This window comes from Phalangium opilio, unplaced genomic scaffold (genome assembly GCF_054372755.1).
Source record: "Phalangium opilio isolate 3A_F unplaced genomic scaffold, DU_Popi_V2 ptg000003l_1, whole genome shotgun sequence".
Classification (NCBI taxonomy): domain Eukaryota; kingdom Metazoa; phylum Arthropoda; class Arachnida; order Opiliones; family Phalangiidae; genus Phalangium; species Phalangium opilio.
Window position 1 is genome coordinate 5,606,858 of NW_028324145.1, and position 24,710 is coordinate 5,631,567.

Consider the following 24,710-nt stretch of genomic DNA (forward strand, 5'->3'; position numbering starts at 1 on the left):
TGCTGTAGCCTTCGGTACTAACTAACACGAGGGGAAAAAGTCGAGGTTACTGATTGGTCCATTTTGAAAGGATATTGGTGACGCAATTTAGCCTACAAGTAAGCGTTCTTTTTTATTGTTTGTCGCGACTTCAAGTTCGTAGATATGTATTCGTTGTTAATTTCGTAGAAAGTGCGAAGTTTTAAAAAATATGAAACGTTTTAAGGATATTTTGCACGTTTTTATATTCCAAGTATAGTAAACGTCTTTGGATTTTCCCCACGGATTTATATTTTTTCTTGTTATGGCCAAGTAAGTGAAGTTTATTCTTAAGCCTTTGCTATGTTCGTAAATGTGATTGTGTTGACAAAATGTCTTACCGCTTATTACATATCGTGTTCATCAATTTAATCAAATTAATGTCAATAGCCTTTAAAGGTTATTAATACTTAATCGCGAATCGTGTAACAAATACGTTTTACAGTTCATCTCTAGCCTCTGGAATGGGTCGAGGATTAGTTCAACTTTCGGACCAAAAACAGGGGTCCCCGCAACCCAAAGTTTTAGGTGTTACCAGCCCCATAAATACCAATGAGCCCAAACCAATAGATATACAAAGATCCAAAGAGCTAGAAGAGTCTCTCAATTCATTTGGGCTCTTTGAATCAGAAACTGAATTAGCTCACAGGTATAAGCAGAAACTCTACCTTTTATTTGACCTAAATATAAACCCCCCTTGTTGGCCTTATTTAGAATGGATGTCTTAGCCAAAATGAACAATTTGGTTACTGAATGGATTAAAAATGTTAGTTTAAACAAGAATATGCCTCCGAGTGCGGTTGAATCAATGGGTGGAAAGATCTACACATTTGGTTCTTACCGTTTGGGTGTACATACAAAAGGAGCTGACATAGATACACTCTGCGTGGCCCCGAGGCATGTAGAAAGGTCAGATTTCTTTTCCACTTTCGTGGAGTTGTTAAAAGAACAGAAAGAAGTCAAAGAATTGAGAGTAAGATTTGCATTAGAGTGTTATTGGTGATGGTATTGTTCTTAAATATTGTTTTTCTAGGCTGTGGAAGACGCTTATGTGCCTGTCATCAAAATGAAATTTGATGGAATTGAATTGGATATGTTATTTGCTAGGCTAGCTTTAAAAACCATCCCAAAAGACCAAGATCTAAGAGACGTTAATTTATTAAAAAATCTGGATCCAAAGTGTGTTAGGAGTCTAAACGGTTGCAGGGTGACTGATGACATTCTTAGATTAGTACCAAACACAAACACATTTAGATTAGCATTATTGGCCATCAAGTTATGGGCTAAGAGTAAGTTTTAATATCTTCAGTTTAGTTTAAATAAATATTCTAATAATCCTTAATATTTGAAAGGACACGGAGTTTATTCCAACGTTTTGGGTTATTTGGGAGGCGTTTCTTGGGCTATGTTAGTGGCTAGAACTTGCCAACTTTACCCAAATGCAGCTGCCGCTACATTAGTTCAAAAATTCTTTTTGGTTTTATCTCAATGGCCATGGCCTAAACCAGTTTTGTTAAAGCAACCTGAAGAAAATAAACTAGGTTTTCTTGTTTGGGACCCCAGAGTATGTTTGATAGTTAACAACATTCATTCATTCATTCAATTAGAGCCCTAATAATTCTTTAATTGCAGGTTAACTTATCTGATAGATTTCATTTAATGCCAATCATTACCCCCGCTTATCCTCAACAAAATTCCACATTCAATGTCTCCATTTCGACAAAAGCCGTCATGCAAGAAGAATTTAAACAGGGCTTAGCCATTTTGGATGATATCATGTTAGGGAAATGTGACTGGTCGAAACTATTCGAACCTTCTAATTTTTTTGCAAAATACAAGTATATATAGAGGAGTTAAAGATTATCATTCCAAACCTATTTTTTAACTTTCACGTAACCTTACAGGCATTACATTGTACTTATGGCCAGTGCCAGTACAAAAGAACATCACCTTGAATGGCACGGTTTAGTGGAATCAAAAATCAGGACTTTAATTTTGAGTATGGAACGTCAACCCTGCGTTTCTTTAGTTCACGTCAATCCTGAATCATTCACACCCGTCGACGCTGATGAGTATAAAATTCATTGCATAATGTTTAAAAAACAAAACACACACACACGTTTGCGAGTTAAATAACCTTTCTTACTTTTTAGAAATACATTCACATCAATGTGGTTTATCGGTCTCCAGTTTCACAAAACGGAAAATGTTAATTTGGATTTAACTCAAGACATGCAGGCTTTCATTGAAACTGGTATAATAATTAATTACTGTTACCAGAAGGGGATAATAGAAGAAGGATGACACTATGTATCCTCTTAATGCTTTAGTTATGTAACGTCATTCTTCCCAGGCTCCCCCTTTTAGTTTCCTTTCCCGCTCATCAAACTACAAATGGGCATCGCACCGTAAGGTGAATTCAATAGTTGTTTGGCACTAAATCCCCAGCAATCAACCTACAAACCTTGATTGTCTTGACGTGGGACAAAATGCACAAGCGCGTCTTGCTAAATATTTAAGCGCTAATAGACGTAATGATGAGGGAACTATTTATCGTGTATGTGATTCGGTTTAGTAACCTTGCTCTAAGTGTTCCGATGTTGGGAAGAGTGACGTTACAATCACCCCGCTTTGTGCTTGTACACTTCTCTCGAAGAGAAGTATTATATACTTCTGATAATACGCAATGCTTAATATTATTTATTGATTAGCTAACTAATAATGATTATTTTTAGTTAATCGAGTGGCTCAGGCTTCGAATATTTATAAACCTGGCATGGATATTGAAGTTAAACATGTGAAAAGGTAAAGAATCAACCACGTCATATCTTTTTTTTTTCTTTTTTTTTTGATATATTTAAAAAAAAAACTTTGTACCGATGATTATAAAATGACTTGTAAATCACAATGAAAAATTATAAAACTTTGATACGTAATAAACACTGCATCTTTGAAACAGAAAAGAATTGGGAAAATATTTACCGGCCAGTATTATAATTAGATCTAAGAAAAAATCTGTAAGGGAATTTCTTTCACTCGCACGTGATAATTTTAATCCAATTATGTGGGAAGGTTAGAAAATCGGCTGAAACGGTGTCTTTTGTTTTACAGTTGAGCACCCCTATTAGCAGTCCGGCCAATTTAGAAGTTAAAAAGACTTTACATCAAAGCAAATCAGATTCTAGTCTGATTAGTAATCGTGGGAATGTCAATCTTTCAATGGTAAATACTCTTGATAGATTGTTTTGACGCGTAAAATTAATACTCTCTTCCGTTTAAGGATGGAGAAAATTCCCAAGACAACCAGCTCAATTTTAAAAGGCGTCGAGGTCTCAGTGAATCGGAGGAAAGTAATGGAAAAAAAAGAAAACATCCTTCGATTGACGGACCTATTCCAAATGAAGCTGGGGATAATCAGAATATGACGTGTTTAGGGGAGGATTCCGATGCTACGTCTGATTCTCAAGTTTGTTTAACATTTTAAAATGGTTTACAGGGTTCATACAAACCTGGAAAAATCAGGGAAATAAATAGTTGACGAAAACCTCAGGGAAATTTATAATTTTTAATAAAATTCAGGGAAATTTGCCTCAAACAGGGGCCGAGTAATTAAGCAAAATGTCCGTAAACATACCCTCAATAGGATTAACATTACACTAAATTTTGGAAGCTCATAACTCTGGTTCTAATAGAGATACGGGGATGCCCTTTGAGTATGTTACAGTCCAATTTGCCCCCAATCCAACCATACTGAAGACTTAGGGCTACGACAAACAGGGGCCGAGTAATTAAGCAAAATGTCCGTAAACATACCCTCAATAGGATTAACTTTACACAAAATTTTGGAGGCTCGTAACTCTGGTTATATTAGAGATACGGGGATGTCCTTTGATTATGCAATAGCCATATTTGCCCCCCCCCCCCCTCTTTCGATAACATTTGATCCATGGGATACTCCATATACGGGAAAAAACCTGGAAAACTACTGGAAAACTAAGGGAAGTATATGGGGAAAAGCCTGATAATCTCAGGGAAATTTGTTTACCAAAAGTTGTATGAACCCTGGGTTTAGACGTCAACTGAATTTCGTTTTAATCATTAGCTATGCGCGGAAGGAGGTTCGCCTTCCGCAGATTCCCAACCAGAAACGACAAACGCTACTAAAAACCCAAATTTCGCTACAAATATAACTAATGACAAGAATGATGTAAGTCTTGGTTTTCCAAAACGTTGGTAGAAAAACACGCTCTCTTTTATCATTTACCTTAAAAAAAAAAGACTTGAAAAAAGCCCAGAAAAAATGTAGGTGCGCCTTTTTTGTTGAACACGCGGGGAAAGAGTTGGTAGGTACAGTTGATACTGTTTTTTTTTTTTTTTTTTCTATCGGGTGTTTCACAGTCGACACTTTTTCTAATGCTTTTATCCATTTTTCCAGGAGTTTTTGCCTTTGCTAACGACAAAATTTCCTCTCTATATTTTGCCAGGAGACTTTAAACCTACCGTGACTTCTATAGCTTAGTACCAAAAAAAAAAAAAAGTTACAAAAAAGGAAAACCTATATTTTTTCGTAAAAACGTTCGTAAAAAAATATGCTATTTTTTCAAGACTTTTTTTTCCCCCCCCCCCCCCCAGGCTTTTCTATAATTTTTAAATTTGTCGTAGGAGTTAAGCGGCAAATTATTTATGTTTTTTAATTATTTTTTATCAAGTTAAAAGTTTTCATTTAGATGCGTAAAAAAAAAAAAAAAGTAAATATAATTTGTTGTAAATACAAAAAAGCTTGGTAGTGAATTTTTCTTAACGTTTAAACGAACGAATTTATACCTTAATCAAAGTTTTTTGTTTTGGTACCGTCTTTTCTTTTATCTATTTTCTAGTCAAACCTAAACAACCATCTTCACGAAAATGAAACGCCGGCGTTGATTGAAGAAGAGGGAATATCAATTAACGGAGATTTAAAAAACCAAACTTAATTTCTTTCTTCATTATTTAACGACGGTTCGTATCTGATATATTGAAATTAAAACTTGGGGGGGAAACGTAAAACAGAGAAACTGCTCTAAGGGTTCAAAAATGAAATGATATAACTAATGGGTTTAGAGAAATAATAAAGTAACCTTTTATAGGTGAAACAAAACCAAACTTTACGGTAGTTCGTGATTGGCCTATTTTTTTTTTTTTTTTTTTTTTTTTAATTTTCTAGGATTAATTAATAATTATTTAATTCATTATTTTACGGGTTATTTTTTAATTAAAACACGAGCTGGTCAGTGAGTCCGCTAGCTCGTAAGTTTTATTAAAATTTAGGTGGCCTAAACCTCAAATGCTTTAAGTTCTAATATTTAGTTAACAGGCGGGACTAATTGACGTTACGTTGAGAAACCAATAATTTATCACACGCCACCTAAATGTAGTTAATGGGTTAAAAATTTGTGCCTTGTGTTTAACGATAATTGTCCCACAACACATTTCAACACAATACCAGTCTAATTATGTACTTTTTATAACTCAAAAGAATAAGAAAAAAATATATGGTGGTATTGGTAGCTGGAAAACTAAAAAAAAAAATAACTTAAAAAAAATCTTTAACCACACGTTCATTGCTAATGTTTTTGTAATTTTTTTTAGTAATGGGTGGGGGGGAAATTGCGGCAAATTTTAAAATGTTCGAGAAGTAATCGGGGACGGGGGTTAATCAAAGAGACAATGTAGTTAGGGTTTAAAAAGAGTGGAAATTTTTGGTCTGTGCATTCTCTCTCGTCATACAAACAATCAAGAATTAGAGGGTCATTGTTTTGGCCAATCAGTTTGAAACGTCAATTTGTATAATAAGCCTACACTGTAAATAAAGTTTAATTCCAATATATTATCGTTTTGACGTTGCAAAAGAGACAAAGAAAAAACTTAACTAATAATATGTAATAGGATTTTTAATTCGCTGATTGACTGTGACAATGGCTTCGACTACTTTACCTACCATGATAAAAAAAAACCACACCCTTTTTCGTTTTCGTTATTTTGTTTTTCTTTCTTCCTCTTATGTACATTTTTTCACTTGTATCGTCGAATAAATTCAATAAAGTATTTCTATTTGTTGTACGAATCCTTGTTTTATAAGCTTATTTAATTTTACAAGTCCCTCCCTTTTTTATTTTCGTTAATTTAAACAGTAAAACGTTACCGTAATTTCTTTTTACTTTGGACCCAACATCTCTTCAGGCTTTACCCATTGGTTGAACTGTTCCTCGGTAAGGTATCCGAGTTTAAGAGCGGATTCCTTCAATGTTGTACCCTCTTTATGAGCCGTTTTTGCAATCTTCGCGGCTTTGTCATATCCAATATGAGGGTTAAGCGCAGTTACCAACATCAAAGATTCATTCAAAATCTTTTTAATGTTTTCCCTTTTAAAATAAACCGGGTTAATTATCTCGAAGACTTAACTAAACCCTCCTTAAATCTTAGCGTACCTATTGGCTACAATACCAACAACGCAATTATTTGTAAATGATACGCAACTATCCGAGATCAATCTTATGGATCTAAGTACATTGGCCACCATCATGGGCTTGAAAACATTGAGCTCAAAATGACCATTGCTACCGCCAATGCTGACAGCGGTATGATTACCAATGACTTGTGCGGCAACCATAGTTATAGCCTCGCATTGAGTGGGGTTTACTTTTCCTATAATTCATATTCATTTCAACAAAAGTCCCCCCAAAACGTTTAAAAAAGTGGATTTTTTACCAGGCATGATACTGCTTCCTGGTTCATTTTCAGGCAATGAAAGCTCTCCCAAACCACAACGTGGGCCTGAACCCAAGAAACGAATATCATTTCCAATTTTCATCAAACTGCAAGCCAATACATTCAAAGCCCCCGAAACTTCGACCATTGAATCGTGAGCTGCCAAAGCCTCAAATTTGTTTGGCGCAGTTACAAAAGGTAGTCCTTAAAATACACGTATCATCAGAGATATTGGTAAAAAGAAACCAACTACACTCGTACCAGTTATCTCTGATACTTTGCTGGCCACATTCTCAGCAAAACCAATTCTGGTATTGAGACCAGTACCAACAGCGGTACCGCCAGCCGCTAAGTAATAAAGTCTTGGAAGAGTAGCTTTGACTCTATCGATACCAAACTGAATTTGGGTGGCATAACCACTGAATTCCTGACCCAAAGTTAAAGGAACTGCATCCTTAACAAATTTGTAGAGTTATTGCCAAAGCTTCAATATTAGGGGGATTTAATTTCGGATATACTTGGGTATGGGTTCTTCCAATTTTGATGATATCGTTAAATTCCTCCACTTTCTTATTAAGCGCATCGAGAAGAGTTTTAAGGGCTGGGAGCAAACTAAGTTCAATTTCCATGGCAACAGCGATGTGCATTGCAGTTGGGTAAGTGTCATTAGAGCTCTAAAAGATTTTCGACTTCAATATTTGCACTGACCAAACATGACCTTATCAATGAAAAGCGTCTGACCTGACTTTTATTAACATGATCATTAGGATGGACAGGGCTTTTGCTTCCCAATTTCCCACCCAAAATTTCTATGGCACGATTTGCAATCACTTCATTGACATTCATGTTTGTTTGAGTACCAGACCCAGTTTGCCAGATCACGAGTGGAAAGTGACTATTTAATTTGCCATCAATAACCTATATATATTATATAGCGTCAGTTGCTACAAAAGCAGTTCCCAAAAATTGCTTAATATAAATTTTATACTTCATCCGCAGCTTGGCAAATCGCATCTGCAACCTTTGCATCTAAACCAAACTTTCGGTTAACCTCAGCCGCGGATTTCTTTAGAATTCCAAAAGCTTTGATGACTGGTAACTGTATAGTATCACTGAGTTATAATCTACGCGTAACCCATAATTTTATAGCCAATCTTACAGGCATTCTTTCACTTTCCCCTCCAATATTAAAATTCATCATAGATCTCATGGTTTGAGCTCCGTAATAACGATCAGCTGGTACTTTCAACTCCCCAAACGTATCAGATTCGATTCTTACATCCTAACACAATTGAGACCACTTAGTTAAGGTCAAAGGTCATGTACCGAATTATTGTTAATAATATTATTTCACAAGATATAATTTTCATTTTTGATTAAATATTACAATTCTTTGTCATAATACACCAAAATAAAACGATAATTAAATATTTTAACTTACAGTGGCAGCCATGTTCGACGATGTGGTGTGATAACTTGACCCTAAGAGGCACCTCAACTGGCGACCTGCAGCTGGGATGCCGATTCTGAAGAACTGCGATTGGATACCCATTTTACTTCCGGCTCTGCTTCCTTTAGATAAAACGGCGGGGTAGACGTAATCAATAAAGTTTCGCAACTAATTATCTATTACAAGTACTTATAATAAGAATCATACTTAAAATTTATCTGATGTCTTTTAAAAAGCCGGCTTCTCGCGTTAGTAACCTTCAAGATGCACCCCCACGTTTTTGAAGATTTTGACCTAAAGCCAATTTTTAATCTTTCTTCGCTGTCTGATTGGCTGAATGAGAAGGCCTGTACCAAAAATTTATCCAATAAAATTACCTTGTACATTCTCGGCTGATTGTAGTGGGTAAATTCTTGGAAAATTCACGTGACTGACTCCGGGTCAACAAAACACCCGAAAGTTTCATTTAAGTTTTGGCTTGAAATAGGGCAGGTGTAAACAAAGTTTTAAACTTAATGTTAATTTCTTAAATTAATTTATAAAAACTTAGGACCTTCAGCTTGAAAAATGAGTCAAAACGATCGTATTGCGGTGTTTCCCAGCCGAATGTAAGTTATTTAACCAAGTCCTGGCGCGTCGTAAACGTAAATATTCTAATTAAAATTAAAAATTAATTAGGGCTATGACCATAATGAAAGCTAGACTAAAGGGGGCCCAAAAGGGCCACAGTTTGTTAAAAAAGAAAGCCGACGCTCTCCAATTAAGATTCCGAATGATTCTCAAGAAAATTGTTGATGTATGACTATATTACACCTTTTTGAGATAGCAGTGTGGAAGGCAGAGGTGTGCCTCCCACTATGCATTCTTAACCCAGCTTTCTACAGTGCTATCTATTAAGTGTGATCATGGATAAAGAATGCGCGTGAGGAAATTTGTTTTCACTCTACAGGATAGGCAACTCCCTATCTCGAGCGACAGAATATTCTGTATACTCTGTTACAACGTCGGTTGTCAGCACGCGTAAAGCTAGGTCTCTATGTAATCTAGCCTGACAAGAGACAAAAAACTTCAGGATATTTTAAACTGATTTTAAATCCTGAAGATCCTGAAGTTTTTTGTCTCTTGTCAGCACGCGCAAGGCTAGATTACATAGAGACCTAGCTTTGCGCGTGCTGACAACCGATGTTGTAACAGAGTATAAACAGAATAAGCTGTCGTTCGAGATAGGGAGTTGCCGATCCTATAGCGTGAAAACAAATTTCCGTACGCGCATTCTTTATCCATGGTGTGATAATGAACTATGAAATATTAAAATTATTAATAGACGAAAAGTTTAATGGGCGAAGTTATGAAGGAAGCTGTATTTTCATTGGCAGAGGCCAAATTTACCACTGGTGATTTTAACCAAGTGGTTCTTCAAAATGTAACAAAAGCCCAAATTAAAGTTAGAAGCCGTAAAGATAATGTTGCTGGAGTGAATCTACCAGTGTTTGAAAGCTACCAAGATGGAAGCGATAGTAAAAAAAAACACCTCAAAAGAATTTCTAATTAATTAAGTAATTATTAATTGCATAACCCTCTTCCATAGCTTATGAATTGGCTGGCTTAGCCAGAGGTGGACAACAATTAGCTAAACTTAAAAAAGCTTACGCTAAGGCCATTGAACTACTTGTAGAGCTGGCTTCTCTTCAGACGTCTTTCATAACTTTAGACGAAGTTATTAAAATAACCAACAGAAGAGTAAATGCAATTGAGCACGGTACCTATAATCGTATACCTACTTTTGCATCTTGAAAAAAAAAACTCACTGTATTTTCCCACCTTAGTAATTATTCCAAGAATCGAACGTACTTTGAGCTACATCACTAGTGAACTGGATGAGAGAGAACGTGAAGAATTTTACAGATTAAAGAAGATTCAAGCTAAAAAGAAGACTATGAGAGAAGCCGATGAAGTTTGGAAAGCTGCCTTGAAAGCTCAAGGAGTCATAGACGAAAAAAACGAGTCAAAAAATTTATTAGAAGACGAACACGACGAAGATTTGCTCTTTTAGCGAGAACACGTATAAATATTGGGGATCTGACGATGTAATATTATAAGGGGGGACTAGAAATTAATTTGTTTTTTTTTTTTGGAAATTTTTTTCAGTATAGAAGTCTGAAAGTCCATTCCACTTTTGTTATTTTATTGTTTCTCTGTAATATGTTAAAAAGAAAATATTTAAAAATAAAAATAAAAATAAAAATAGGAGTGAATAAAGATTAAAATAAGTAATAAATATTATAAGAAACTGACAAATATTCTAGTCAGGAAAGTAATAAAACTTCTACAATGTTGTGAATGTTATTCATGATTATAAAATTGTATTTGAATTAATTAAGATTATTGTATGAAGGGGAAGAATAATTATAATTAAAAAAACAATGAAAGTTACTTTTTTAATCATATTTCTTTCATTGATATATCAATTTATATTTCAGTCTCAGAATTCGTCATCTGAACTAGCAGCTAATAGCTTGATTCGATCCTTATACTTCATTTGCCTTACATCATTCTGTAAAAAAAATGTTTAGCTTTTGTTATAAGGCACAGAATGCAAGCGTGGAGAGAAAATAGAAAGGAGAAGAAAAGACCCTCTTTCAATGCCAACAACGAGAAGATAGGCCCCGCCCATCCCAGTAAAATGATATCACGTGACCAAACAATCTTATAGCGTCCTTGAAAGTTTATAAGGAATAGACAATTTTGATGTAACTAAGAGGGAAAGACACGGGGGGGGGGTAAAACTTTGCCTTCCATCTCGCTTTTTGGCGCCTGCGTTGTGGTCTCTTTGTATCATGATCAAGTGCGCAGAGACGGCAATGTATCAACCCCCTTGTATGTCCCGATACTGAAGGTTGCCTACCCCCTTTTTAACATCGAAAAAGGTCTATAGAGCTATCTTAGTTGTGACGTCAGTGCCTATATAAAACGTCACGGGCTTAACTTTGGCAGTGGGCGGCCATGTTTGGTACCGCTTTGGTTCTATGGGCAAAATTCATAGGTGACGTCACACTGAGGCTTCTGAGATAGCTTTATTGTAGGTAGGAGCGTTTGACCAAAGTCCTTTCTCTAGTTTCTATGACGCCCTTGGTAGCCATTTATCTATCTTTACACAAAGCAGATGTTTTACAGACGTGTTTCCCATAGACCCCCTGTAGATGTGCACCATCAGCAGGGAGGAGGAATGTTCCTCCTCCCTGCCATCAGTACGCGTGTGTTAAAGGGAAAGCTACCTAACAGGGTTGGGATTAACGACCTTTTAGTGACCTTTCTCTTCACACCGAGCTAACTATGCCACGTAACGTTACTGTACACATTTCTCCCCTTTTTTCCAACGCCCCTGATTCAGTTTCATATCAAAGAAAATTATACAAAAATTGTCATACTCGAATGTTGGAGTTGTACATTCTCATCCTATTTCTTCCAAAACCACATAACTTCTTGGTGCTACACCTGCAACAGTAGATGACGCAGAGAATGAAGAGCGCAGCACCCAAACCAATCCCGACTGGTGCGATAATACTCAGTACAAAATCATCTTTCTAAATAAATAATAATCATAAAAAATAATAAAATCAAACCTTCACCTATAAATTAATCCGCATACCCAAAACACATGCTTTGAATTGATATATTTCTTCGTTGCACTGGCTATAATGAATAAATTCATGTAATTTCATCAAATCAAAGTTTTCATGATAGATAGACCCAAGACGATAAAATGATGTAACACAGTTAAGGTGTATTTTCACGGGGGTTCAAACTTTGAAACGTCAGAACTCTGGCGGTGTATGAGTTACCGGGTGTTTGAAAAATCTAATTATTCTCTATATCCAACGATACTAAATATTTGCATGAATATATAACTATAGTTATATAGATTCATGATATTTAAATTATATTTATATCAAACAGGGCTCGAGAAAATATGGTTTAAAAAAAAATCATTTTTAGAACCACGCGACCTGACCCTGTACTTTGAAACGTTATAACTCTAGTTTGGAAAGACTTTCAGGGAAATCCCTTTAGGATGTGATAGGCAAAATTTACCTCATTTTAAGGATACCAAAATCAATCGAGAATCGCGCAAATAACCTTGAAATAAAACCTTTGTAATATAAAAATAGACGGGATAACGATAACGTCTAATATAACTTTGTAAACCCAGAATGTTTTACATCAAATAATGATCTTCCGTTATAAGTAAAAGAATTCTTACGATCATTCCCTCCAATTGTTTCATTATTAAAGGTGTCATTTTCAAAGCTAGCGATGTTTTCCCATATCTCGCTCTGGTTATTAATGGCATCAGTGGTACTTGTACTAGCAGGAAGATTCGATGGCGAATTTACGCTTGATTTCTCTTCGGTAGTTGCCACGCTGGATGAACTTCCAGGCGAATTATTTTCATTTGAAATAATTCCTGGTTTATTTTCCGCTTTTTCCTTATTATTGCTTGAATTATTAGACGATTTTGTACTAGTTTCGATAACTTCCGAGCTTGTTTTCGTTAAATCTACCACCCCGTTTGAGGTATCAGAAGATGGAGGTGAACTAGTTAATTCTTCATGTTCCAATGGCAGATTTTGCACCAATCCAGTCAACAAAATCGCGAACAAAACAAACTTAATCATGTTTTAACTTAATTAAACACAGAATTACGAATGTTTTAGTGTAAAACTACAATCTTTTCTCAGATATAAATGTTCAATTTATACTTATCTAGCATTACATTTTCTAATATAAATCGCGTAACCATGGATGTTTACTTGTATAATTCAATTTGAAAATAGCGTTCGGAAAAATATTGCCCGTTTGTTTCGCTTATCAGAGGAAGTATAGGTTTGTCGGTAAATTTTATATGAAAACTTTTACACCTACTCCGACTATACGCTTTTTCATACATCTGCCTTGGAACCCACATATATTTATTGCTCTATCACGTGACTAATCCCGCCAACACCTGTCGGGAGTGCATTTCTGTTTCAGCATCTAGTGAATACAAACTTTATGGCAACTACCATCACAATCAGCATTTTTAATTGATCTTGAAAAGTTTATCTTAATCTGTCAAAAATGATGTAGGTTTGTTTCTCTCGTTAACTGGTACAGAATGGAATATTTTGGAGAAGAAATATCCAAGAAATCCTAAAATAAAATAAATAAAAAAAAAACAATTCACAAAGTTTTGATGAAGCGTAGAATTCAGGCGCGCGCGGGAAAAAAGCACGTGGTACTGTTTCTTTTCCCGCCATTTTAAAATAAACCTTACCCCAGATGTTTTTAATTACAGGTAAGCCTAATTACGCGGTTATAGGTTCAATGTCCCGTAATAAAATAACGGAAATAACAACGCAAACTTTGCTTGTTTTTTCTTGTACAAAAATAAAAATTGAATCATTCCATGCTTGAAAAATTTGTCATAAATGAAAATTTTTGGAAGGGAAAATCGGCGTTTAAAAAAAAAAATAAAAAAATAAAAATTTATATATTTACAAAATATTTGTATTTTTATAAAATAAAAACAAAATAACACAGGATTCGCATTCACATTTTTTTAAGGAATTTACAAACATAAATTGGTATATATTATATAAGAACTACACCACATTTGTACATCTCTAAACAATCATACATTCAGGCATGCGAAACTTGGGTGAAAAACAAGTGGTTTAAAAAAGGAAGAAAGGAATTAAAGAATTTAGAAAAAGTGAAAAAAACAAGAAAATAAGATATTATTTACAATCAGAATCAGATTCAGTTCGATTACAAGTTATAAGAGTCAACTTTTCTCGCTTTAAAAGCGAGGATACTTTAGAAGGTTACGCAAGACACAAAGTGTAAATACTTCCTCTCTCATAGAGCGTAACTTCATTCATTTGACTCAAATAGTTTGAAACGAACTATTTTTAGGAGATAAGAATCAATGCTCCGGTACAGCCAACAATATGCTAGTTTGTACTAATATTCTTTCCTGGGAGAAATACCATAAACTTTGAAGGATGTACCAACTGAATAGGGTTAAGGCGATGAATAACGCGTGTAAAAATGTAAAATTATAATAGTTGTTTTTTTTCAACGGATCTCGTTGGCGTCTTGGTCCTTCGGGGATGATTCCGGAACCACCGAGTAATTGTGGAAAGTTTGGACGAGGGACGAATTCGCCAGTTCTACCATAAATTTTATCAAAAGAGAGAGAGAGGAAAAAGAAAGATAATCTTGTCAGTGTTGTTTTGTGTAAAAACGCGCTGCAGGAATTTCATGAATTTAAGTGTTTAGAATTATAAAAGTGGTAGTTAATATAAGATTGTGATTTTAAAAGAGGCCTAAATTAATTTTTGGGGCAGAGAAAACATGCTCGTGTAAGCAACCTTTACTCTGAACATTGGAAGGCAGTGATTGCAACACTCCTACGCACATTCGAGGGGTTAATCACTACCAGATAGTCCAGGTATACCGATTACGGATTACACGTAATCATTTTAGCACTGTCAAGGGTAGGGCTTTTAAAGGTTACACGTGATCAAGGACAGAAATTTTAAAGGTTACACGTAATGTATTTAGTATAGTCAAAGGTACACCCGTGTAGGATTACACGTGATCAAGGCCAGGGCTTTTAAAGATTACACGTAATGTATTTAGTATAGTTAAAGGTACATCCGTGTAGGATTACACGTGATCAAGGCCAGAAATTTTAAAGGTTACACGTAATGTATTTAGTATAGTAAAAGATACATCCGTGTAGGATTACACGTGATCAAGGCCAGGGATTTTAAAGATTACACGTAATGTATTTAGTATAGTTAAAGGTACATCCTAGTACACCGATTACACTAAGTGATGGGCTCCTCGGGCACATTCTCTTGGCAAATTGAAGCACGAATTATGCCTAATTAGACCTATCTTCACCGTAAGCAACCCTTTCACAAAAACGATTTTAAAGGTACTAACTTGTAAAAATTTTCCAACATATCTTCCTTTTCGGCCCATCTTTCAAAAAGCCATTCTTTAAATTTTTCCTTATCTTCGTAAGGCACGGCTTCAACGGGGTATCGCCGGTAATGAAGGCGTGTTGTAGCAGGTGGTTCAGGTTCTAAGGTGTACGAAGAGGTTATGTGTACGGGGTCACCCTTAGGGTAGGCAATAGTGACGTCAACGACCCATTTAATGGCGTCTCCTTCTAAACCTTCGTCAATAAATTAAACACGAACAGAAGCAAGAAGAAATATCAACAACAGATTCTTCAATTCGATACGAGGAAATTGATATCTTTACCTTCTTTCTTTAAATTTTGGGACGATAAGGTGTCTAGAATTTGATTCGCAGCCCCTAACCTCGGTAGAGTCACGTTATACATTAGTCTGTGCCCGTTTTTTCTCGAGTATCTGTTTAAAGTTAATTATAGAAATTTTATATAGCTCAATTTTTAAAATGCTCATCGCCACGAATAATTACTTTAAACTAGACTCTCGTCTCTTGGATAAGAAACCACCTTCGGGAAATAAAACTATCCATTTTTTTCCTGATGTTGAAAATGCGCTTTTCAAGTGGCTACTCAAATTATGCAATTGAGCTTCGCGGACATCTTTGCCCTGAGGTAATGATTGAGAAGGTTAAAGGTCACTCTGATCTCAAAGTCAAATGTGTAGATCATGTTATAAAAAGCAATTTCGGGCACTCTGGTTATGGACACTAAACGGAAATCGTTACCATAACAAGATACCTCATTAAAAAGGTAAAGGTCACCGGGGTTAACACCCATTCTAGTTTCAAGAATCTATATCATTTTTTGATGATTCTGATAGTTGTTGGCGGTAAATATGTTGATATTGTTTTATCCCAAAGGTCACATGATTCAAAAATTCACCTCTCTCCAAAATACTTCAAAGATCCTAATAATTATTTTTTTGCGCTAAATTTAGTGTTCACGCTTTACTTCTGAGTTCTGACCACAACTACACCATTTTGGGTTAGCACCCTAAAAATTATAAGCCTAACCCCACCTCCCAGTTAAAAATTACCCACCCACAAAACGTTTTATTAAAAAGGGTCAAACGAACTAGTTGTTAATCTGAACCAGGAAAATAAGAATTAAATCCGAAAAAGAACTAAGTTCTAAATCGAATAGATACCAAAGTCCAAAATGGCAAAACCAAATAGAATGAAAAAAATGTCGGACTCATTTCATTTCCCATCTTTTTTCAATAGCATAGGATTCAAAAAAACCCCAAACAATTGTTTAGTTCAAGCAATAAACCATTTCCATTGTTTAACCAATTCCAAATCGAAATCGAACTTAGCCTCGATTCGCTAGCTACATATATGAAGGAAGGGTTATTTTTAACCATGCAGTGAAGGAGGTACATATTGCGTGCTAGCAGCTAGCGTATAATTGTCCCCCCTGTAAATTTTTTAAACCAAACCAAAGATAATTTAGTTACACGAAACAAATGGGTTATAAATCATTATAAGATGATTATGAAGTTTTTTCTCTCCCCGCTTTACTCGAATTCCCGTGAAATGTTACAAAGTTTTCCTCCTTGGCCATTCGACTGGAAAAATGAATGTTGCTATCATAATAAGCAACTCCTAACTTAGTATAGTAAACCCTTGAAATAAATCGGCCCTGGTAATTTTTCTCAATAACGTTTCACGACACGATCTGATTGAAATTCCTGATTATATATTTTTGTTTTTGAAATAGCGGTTTGACAAGTGACAACAACAACCCCGGTAAGCGGTACCTGCCCACGTTTTAGAGATTCGGGACACGTAGGATGGTAATGATGGCATCATGGATGGCATTGAAGAGAAAGTAGGGGAAGAAGCTAATAACGGGTTTAACATTGAAAGTAAATCCTACGTGCCTACTCAAGTCTCGTGTTACTTTAATTAAACTTATGTAGTAAAAGGAATGCATACAGCTACTAGGAATCATTGCGTAGTCATTCTCTCAACGTATCTGTAGGAGCATTTTGTGGGAAGAGCTAGATAATGTACGGCGAATTTTACCTCTCTGCACGTTGAACCTTGCGAGCGCCTAGGAACTCGCGTTGCTAACAACCAATGAAATCACAGTTAGAAAGACGTTAGAATTATGACGGAAAGTTCTCAAGCCGGGCATTGAAGTCAACATGGGACATACGAGAGCACAATTATTCCGATTAGCTGTATATATTCCTGAATCAAGTTGGGGTTCACGGGTCCCCTTAGCTATTCTTTTGGTTATTAACGAACTCAATAGAGCTATCTCAGTCTCTCAGAAGCCTTAGTGTGACGTCACCCATGCCTTTTGCCCATAGAACCAAAGCGGTACCAAACATGGCCGCCCACTGTCAAAGCTAAGCACTGCCGTCACAAGTGAAACAGCTCTATTAGTAATTTTTATAGCAAAAAACAAAACATAAACACGAAAATCAATATTAACTCGAACTCACAATTAATTTACGACCTCGTCAATTTAACTCACGTGCACTAACAACACCTAAAACCATTCAACACCGCTAACTAATTATAATTTTAAATACATTAATTTAAACAAGGCATTCCTCAATGTCTGGGTACCTTTCAACAACTAAGTAAATAAATAATCAACCTTCCCATTAACCACAGATAAAATTCAAAATGTTTATCCATGCATACCAAATTAATGAATATAAATTGAAGGCTGAACGTGCTTGTTTTTCAAATATAACCCAGTTTACCGATACTCGAAGCTTCCCTCGCCTTACCTTCATTCATTAATACACGAAGGTAGTATACTAGTATTGTTTTAAACAAGTAACTTCAAGATCAACTTCACCGACCGGAAAGGGTGGTAGAAAACGAAAGTGATCAGCGCAAATTTTAGGTCAAGTATTACAACTTGAATTTCGAAGAGAGTTTCTTTTTTCTTTTTTGTTTATAACTAAATACTCAGGGACATAAAGCAAAAACAAGGGCAAAAGTATCATGAAAAAAAAAAATAGATAAACTTAAAAAAAACCCGCAATAACATTCTAAAATTATTCATTAATTTATAGTGTTTTTAAACCCGAGTCATATTTAAACCTGTATTTATTTTTAAAAACTAATTAATTTCGAGTTCAACTGGTCTCTTAACATTGAATCGAGGTTACTAAATTACTTTCCGTTAATTTAAAGTTCACTTGAAAAGTAAACTTTTTGTCATTGTTTTAAAATTCCAAGGAAATTAATGTTTCGCAATTCACATAGAGGGTGTTACAAAAACAGGGTCTTTAGTTTAAATAACTAATAATAATAAATTAAAGGGGATGTTCTTTAAGCGTTTCTGAGTCCAAAATGTTCTGCGGCATTTTTCCCTCCAATCCGCAGTTTTGAAGTTATGATCGAAGAGTTTTACGGATGACCCCTGAATTAAATTAGCATTGCCTTTCAGTTTCTTATGTTAATTTTAAGGGGTCGTGCGTAAAACACTCTGAATCATAAATTGTAAACCGTAGTACCAAAAGTCTATATACTTTTGGTAGTACTCAAGACTAATTACATTTTCGACTCAAAGTCGTCCATAGAACCCCATCACTGCACTTTGGTCCAACAACCCTTTTAAAACTCCTAGTATTAATATTTAGCTATATTTCATTAAACCTTAAGGACGTTTGTAAAGGCAATAAAAAGCACCTTCTTCGCGTTGCATTTGTACTTTAATCGTCTATTAATTACCCACTATCAATTTCAAAGTCAATACCTTGAATCAAAGCGTAAAAAAACTTTAATAGTTAATTAAAGCGTTTTTAAAATTGCGCCCCTGGGGTTTTTTAAAATGTAAGGGTGAATTATAGATCCTTATAGTTAGAATTCGAAATGGCAAGATAACGCGGAAATTCGAGAAATCGTTCGTACCTGCGATATGAAAAAATCTCCACGTATCCAGGAAACTAATCCAAAATTGGTATAACGAAATATGTTGCTTATAACCCACATGGTTGTAGATAAAACACCGTCTTTCTTGTAGGCGAACGCTGACATTAACATGGGCACATCGGCTGTTGATTGATGGTTGGCCAAAAATAGACATCTTTGATTGTAACACGGTTCTAAATCATCTCCCAATTCTTCGACTGTTAGCAATAAATTTTAATGAGTTGGATAAAGTCTTGTAGCGGACTTGAAAGAGACCTTAAGTACGTTCCAAAAAAGATGGTGCATGGGTTCTATGAGTCGAAAATGTAACTTCTATGACATTTTTGCTCCAACGGTCACCGTTTAAGAGTTGTGATTTGAGTGTTTTACGGATGACCCCTTAATTAAATTGGCAATCATTGTCTTTCATAAGGGGCATCCTTAAAACACTAAAATTATAACACTCATGATTATAACTATAGTAAACGATGGACCTTGGGTCAAAATGTCATAGAAGTTAACATTTCCGACTCAAAATTCATTGCCTATGTCTTGCGGTCCAATCACATTTTTGGAACGCACTTTAATTTGGGGTGTATTTAAGTCCCTTTCAAAATGTGCACATGATTTAATTCGTACTTTCGTAACCGACTATCCAAAGCCAAGCTCCGATAAATCTTATTAATAACTTATAAACTGTCGCTTCGATTTTCCAATATAAAGATGATCTCAAATATTTTAAAGGCGCGAAAATAATGCCCATCCAAAATATGTACGTAGGGAAAGTGTACATTTGAACGAGCATTATCGCAACAAACCGGCATGTTGTAGTAAATGTGGACCAAAACCGATGGAAAGAAAATTTATCCATCTAAAATTAATTAAATATAGATTAAAATTAATTTTAAAAGTCTCTGGAAACTTTAAAGGGTTGGAAAGGTATTGATATAGATAGAGCGGAAACTTATCTACAAAACAAACCTAGTTTGGTCAAAATCGGTTGGGAAATAACGAAGTTACTTAGATTTAAGTGAAAAATTAAAATTGTTTAAAATAAATTAATTTAAAAAAAATATGTCACGTATTTATACTCATAATTTATTTAATTCTCGTCCGATTTTAACCAAATTTGTTTTATTTTGAACATCTTTAAACCCATTACCTTATAAAACCTCAGAAAAATTTCCAGAGACTTATAATTAAAACGAAAAAAAAAAAGAGAAGAAAAACCATGAACATCACTCACCTTAGAAGAAAATGTGATATGCCAATTTACACGTAAAACCATTTATATAAACTCGAAAATAATAAAAACATAAAAAATCCGAACCGTGTAGATATTTTAACTTATAATCATAATAAATTCACAATCACAACACCTTAAAAACACAATCGTCACGCGTATATCACGTCGAACAAATAATCATTAAATTATGAATATATTTTCCAGCACCAGCTGAACTAAAAAAGTAAAGTAAATCTGTCGATTCCTAAATATCAAATGACGAAAATCGTCACTGGCGTTCAATTATTTATAAAATCATCGAAAGTCGAAAGTGAAAGGGTTTCTTTAATAAAAAAAAATATTATTTTCTTTTCTATTTAAAATTGATAAATTTTTATTTGTTGAGCGAGAGAGAAACCGTTTTCTCAAACCTTACAGGTCGGCGAACCTTTCATTTATTAAGAAGTAGCGTCGGGTATTAAGCGCGGACACCGTTAGCCAAGGGAAAAAATAGAATATTTCGTATTTTTTTTTAATTTTACCGAAATGTATTTCGGGGGGAAATTAAAGTGGGTCAGTCGGAGAGCTATACTAGAAGAGAAATAAATGGTAAAATTAGAGAAGGCAGGTAACCCTCGCACGCTCGCTCGATCGCTAGACTCGGGCATCCATGCTTGCCGGCCCGGTTTAGCCTTCCCAAATTGTATATTAACATCCTCTTAAATCCCCCCCCTCCCCTTTTGAACGCGCGTCATATGATGGATGCCATGGAGGCAATTCCTAGGGCTACGTTATTGATTCCTTTCTAGACTGATGATATCAAAGGATAGAGGCGAGGAGACTGACACGACACGAGCCTCACGACACCTATAAACTGGATATTCAGGATTTCCTTACTACTTAGATCGAACTGAAGGAGAAAGATCTATGCCATATCGACCCATAGTAATAGGAAGTTACTGGTTCCTTTCTAGAGAGCTGTTATAGGATAGGGTAATAACTTAAACACGGAGACCAACGTGAGGGATCGTGACGTCACTTTTAAACAGAACATTCAGGATTTCCTTAGCTAGAACTAAGGAGAAAGATACTGAATCGACCCATAGGAAGTTACTGGTTCCTTCTACGAGTGCTGTTGAAGGATACACAGTTTCCACTTAAGGGGTTTATTGCCGTTTGCCAGGCAGTTGGTGACTCAAGAAATTCCTTAGAGAAAGTCTACCAGTTCAGTTTGATCAACTTGACTCACAGAGAGCCTCACAACACTGCACCCGAAGTTAAAGGGGGCGGGGAAGAATTTTCCGTAGACCGTTTAATGAAAACCATCTATTCTAGGAAGACTTCATAGGATAAAGACTTAAATATGGGACCGTGACGTGACGTTCAAACTCAGTATTTAGGAACTGAGCGGGAAACTATCGTATCGATCCATAAGGCAGGATTGCTAGAGAGCAACGTTATTGATTCTTTCCTAGACTGCTATACAAGGGTAGGAGAAAGAGGTGGATGATATGACCGTTACGTCACGTTGCAAACTTACAACTAAGAATTTCAGAGAAAGGGATTGTGGAGGAAGTAATAATAGGTTAAATTAGCAGAATTTCAATTCGTTGTCTTTAAGTAGAAAGATATTTTTCAGAGAGTATCTGGAATAGAAAGGTGATATTCGGAATAATGAATTTCAATTATGTATTATAAGCTTGAAAACGCCAAAATTTTGGTGAAAACCACGCTTTACTATCCGTATAAGAAAACGTACTGTCTACTAAGACGTTTACTCCGTGTCTCCGCATTTGATTAATTTCTAATAAAGTTCAGCACGGAAAAACGCGATTACTAGCTATAAATGATCAAATTTCTAATTGAGATTAACAATTAAAGTTCTTCCCTCCCTCCCCCGACATCGGATAAAAATTTTCTCTGATTTTCCTTTCGCCTGAAGAAACGTTTTCACTCAAGATCGAGGACTTTTTTCTTGGGCTCTCCCCGGTATTCAAGAGACCGAGAGCCAAAAACATTTTAAATCCGTTCTTTGGTCCGGTTTTCCCGTTTGGTTACTCCAATATTGAAGGTACAAGAAACACTACAATTACGTAACATTATCTACGTGTGTTAGCCTTCAGTTAGTGTAAGGAAAATATATTGGTCATTATAAGTACGATCCCTCTTTCACAGTTCGAGCTAGTAGTGGGATTACTGCCAAGAGTGGGGTAGCGATGTCGCCACAAAAGCCGCCTTATGTGTGAATGTAGGAATACATACAGACCTAGTAGGAATCATTGTGACCCCATACTTCCCATGTTAATTTCAATGCGGGTTTTGTGGGCCGGGCTTGAGTACTATCTGTCACTCCTCATAAGTCGGACGTTTTTCTAACTGTAATTTCACTGGTTGGTACTTGGTAGCAACGCGAAGTCTGGCGAGCGCTAAAGGTGCAAGACGCAGCGAGAAAGATTTTTTCGAGAGGTAAAATCATGACAAAATCCGCCTAGATATGTTGACAAAATGGATATACAATGATGAACGCTATAATAGAGATATTTCAGAAGCCTTAGTGTGACGTCACCCATGCTATTTGCCCATAGAACCAAAGTGGTACCAAACATGGCCGCCATAGCACTGCCTAGGCACTGACGTCACCACTGACTCCACTGAGATAGCTCTATTGCACAAACTCTTTCTTTTCCAATAGTTGAATAACAGCTTGTAGCTTGTAGCCTATCTTTAATTAAATTATCCCTCACCAAACTTGTTTTTTAAAGAATCTAATCGCCCTTAACAAACCCAAGTACAACGCAACCACAAACCAACACCCACCAAAGGCCACAGAAAACTCCGTTTTAATAATCTACAACATAAACACACGTAGATAAAGAAAGGGGGGCTTTAAATTTTCATTGTATAGCCCTTTTCGGAACCTATATATTTACACTTTCTCTAGCTCCGATATGCTTTTTAGAAAGTTATTTTAAATTATAATAAAAACGAACCGTAAAAAGCTTCCCCCCCCCACCTTTTTTTGGCGTACCTGGATATTTTCAATATCCACGTTCACGTTTCTCCGCGGTACTAAACTTTTTTTTTTTGATACCATGAATTAATTTCTTTCTAATAGGAATGTTAATCCATCTGGCATTTGTTGTGCTATGATTTTAGAAACGTTATTAAAATGTAATTTTGTTAATGGGAGTATAAAGAAAATTGTTAGCTAGAGGAACAACTTGGAAAAAACATCAGAATTATTTCGTTTCGTTGGCCTAGAGGCATAAGGGGGAGTTAAGACACGAAGATATACTTATATTCATGGGATAATTGAACATATTCTCATTATTATATCTAAGAATGGTCTTTAATATGGGTTATACCAGAAGTGCGTAATAATTTTTTTAGCGGGCCAAAAATCTAATTTCGGAATAAGAATTATACCGGTAGTGTTTCTGGTACATACAATCCGTTTTTAGCAGCATTGGTATAGTTCTTTGAAAAACTTTCATAATAGGTTACCACTTTCACACACCTTATGTTAAAAATATATCTCATAACAATAACTTGTATTTGTACTTTGTTCAGTTAATAAACAATTTTTTCATAACGATTTAAAATGGGAAAACAATAAGAGTTGAACGTCCGAGTTACGACAAGCAAATATTTTTTATGATTGTGTTTGTTTTTTGATTGAAAAGGGTTAGGCCTAAATTTAAAATAAAATGAAAATTCGAGTATGAAATAGAACTTTCGGTAAAATGATTTTCCTCTTCTGTCCTACTTGCGTTTGTAGACTGTTCCGTCACTTTTAACGATAGAGAAAAAGTGAGGTAGGTTATATTGAAAGAAATGGTTGCGGTCACTTCCTTGTAACCATTTTTAAGGTCAAGAGTAGGTAGTGACTAAACTTTATAAAAAAAAAACGAGTTTTCACCTTTTTCGATAAAACTTTCCTTCATTTGAATTTTTTAATTCAAATTTCAGGATTTAAAGGGATGGTAAAACTGCGCAAAGTTTGCCCGTACAGCTTCACCAACCAACACTCCTATTGTCAGCAGCGATAGATTGAATTTTAGAAGAAGGAATGGAGAACAGAGTAATCTGGGCGCGCGTCAAAGTCCCGGACCCCCTTCCACGGAACGGAGGGGTATGAAAGAAGAGGCGGGTCATAGCGACAGAGGTAAAAAGGAATTACGTATTTTTCGCCGTCTCCGTCAGCAACGTCATTAAAACGTAGTTTAAGTGAGCCAATAAGATAATTTAAAATCTTTTTACGTGTTGGAGGGAGGGGTTCTGTACTGGGCTATGAGTAAATACCAACCGTTCTCCATTCCTACTTCTAAAATAACATCTATGATTGTTGTCAGTAATAGACAAACT

General features: G+C 35.6%; 5 protein-coding genes across 9 annotated transcripts; 2 read left to right on the forward strand and 3 right to left on the reverse strand.

The window, feature by feature from the left end:
• Window positions 1–83: 83 nt before the first annotated feature.
• On the forward strand, window positions 84–5,046 carry hrg (poly(A) polymerase hiiragi). 4 transcript variants are annotated; one of them, XR_016366457.1, is made up of 15 exons: window positions 84–291; window positions 464–667; window positions 733–991; window positions 1,052–1,307; window positions 1,371–1,582; window positions 1,651–1,856; window positions 1,923–2,090; window positions 2,172–2,272; window positions 2,754–2,823; window positions 2,978–3,035; window positions 3,130–3,240; window positions 3,299–3,484; window positions 4,121–4,225; window positions 4,297–4,365; window positions 4,454–4,796. XR_016366457.1 is itself a non-coding variant. In XM_089837486.1 (14 exons), the coding sequence occupies exons 1-14, from the start codon at window positions 284–286 to the stop codon at window positions 4,989–4,991; spliced, it is 2,040 nt and encodes a 679-aa protein (XP_089693612.1). In that variant the 5' UTR covers window positions 84–283; the 3' UTR covers window positions 4,992–5,046. The 4 variants fall into 4 exon arrangements, 2 of the variants coding, with proteins under 2 accessions (XP_089693612.1, XP_089693613.1); XR_016366458.1 differs by having other exon boundaries at window positions 4,297–4,361; XM_089837486.1 differs by lacking the exons at window positions 4,297–4,365; window positions 4,454–4,796 and adding an exon at window positions 4,896–5,046.
• An 881-nt stretch (window positions 5,047–5,927) lies between these two features.
• On the reverse strand, window positions 5,928–8,551 carry LOC149717288 (fumarate hydratase, mitochondrial-like). The gene is made up of 10 exons (XM_089837498.1): window positions 8,423–8,551; window positions 8,207–8,337; window positions 7,925–8,047; window positions 7,754–7,864; window positions 7,507–7,683; window positions 7,284–7,439; window positions 7,027–7,219; window positions 6,766–6,969; window positions 6,486–6,702; window positions 5,928–6,419 (listed from the first exon to the last, which is right to left on the reverse strand). Exons 2-10 carry the CDS (start codon window positions 8,315–8,317, stop codon window positions 6,212–6,214), a joined length of 1,500 nt encoding a protein of 499 aa, XP_089693624.1. The 5' UTR covers window positions 8,318–8,337; window positions 8,423–8,551; the 3' UTR covers window positions 5,928–6,211.
• Window positions 8,552–8,616: 65 nt separating this feature from the next.
• On the forward strand, window positions 8,617–10,648 carry LOC149717289 (V-type proton ATPase subunit D-like). Its single transcript, XM_089837651.1, has 5 exons — window positions 8,617–8,823; window positions 8,894–9,011; window positions 9,540–9,732; window positions 9,804–9,974; window positions 10,042–10,648. The coding sequence occupies exons 1-5, from the start codon at window positions 8,783–8,785 to the stop codon at window positions 10,266–10,268; spliced, it is 750 nt and encodes a 249-aa protein (XP_089693777.1). The 5' UTR covers window positions 8,617–8,782; the 3' UTR covers window positions 10,269–10,648.
• LOC149717290 (uncharacterized) lies at window positions 10,379–12,892 on the reverse strand. The gene is made up of 4 exons (XM_089837660.1): window positions 12,477–12,892; window positions 11,865–11,908; window positions 11,644–11,799; window positions 10,379–10,769 (listed from the first exon to the last, which is right to left on the reverse strand). The coding sequence occupies exons 1-4, from the start codon at window positions 12,889–12,891 to the stop codon at window positions 10,698–10,700; spliced, it is 687 nt and encodes a 228-aa protein (XP_089693786.1). The 5' UTR covers window position 12,892; the 3' UTR covers window positions 10,379–10,697.
• Window positions 12,893–13,283: 391 nt separating this feature from the next.
• LOC149717291 (acyl-CoA:lysophosphatidylglycerol acyltransferase 1-like) lies at window positions 13,284–24,597 on the reverse strand. 2 transcript variants are annotated; one of them, XM_089837510.1, is made up of 8 exons: window positions 20,367–24,597; window positions 19,760–19,991; window positions 19,121–19,338; window positions 15,713–15,849; window positions 15,533–15,642; window positions 15,209–15,443; window positions 14,270–14,427; window positions 13,284–13,405 (listed from the first exon to the last, which is right to left on the reverse strand). In XM_089837510.1, the coding sequence occupies exons 1-8, from the start codon at window positions 20,406–20,408 to the stop codon at window positions 13,320–13,322; spliced, it is 1,218 nt and encodes a 405-aa protein (XP_089693636.1). In that variant the 5' UTR covers window positions 20,409–24,597; the 3' UTR covers window positions 13,284–13,319. The 2 variants fall into 2 exon arrangements, with proteins under 2 accessions (XP_089693636.1, XP_089693635.1); XM_089837509.1 differs by lacking the exon at window positions 13,284–13,405 and having other exon boundaries at window positions 14,176–14,427; window positions 20,367–21,409; window positions 21,492–24,597.
• Window positions 24,598–24,710: the final 113 nt, after the last annotated feature.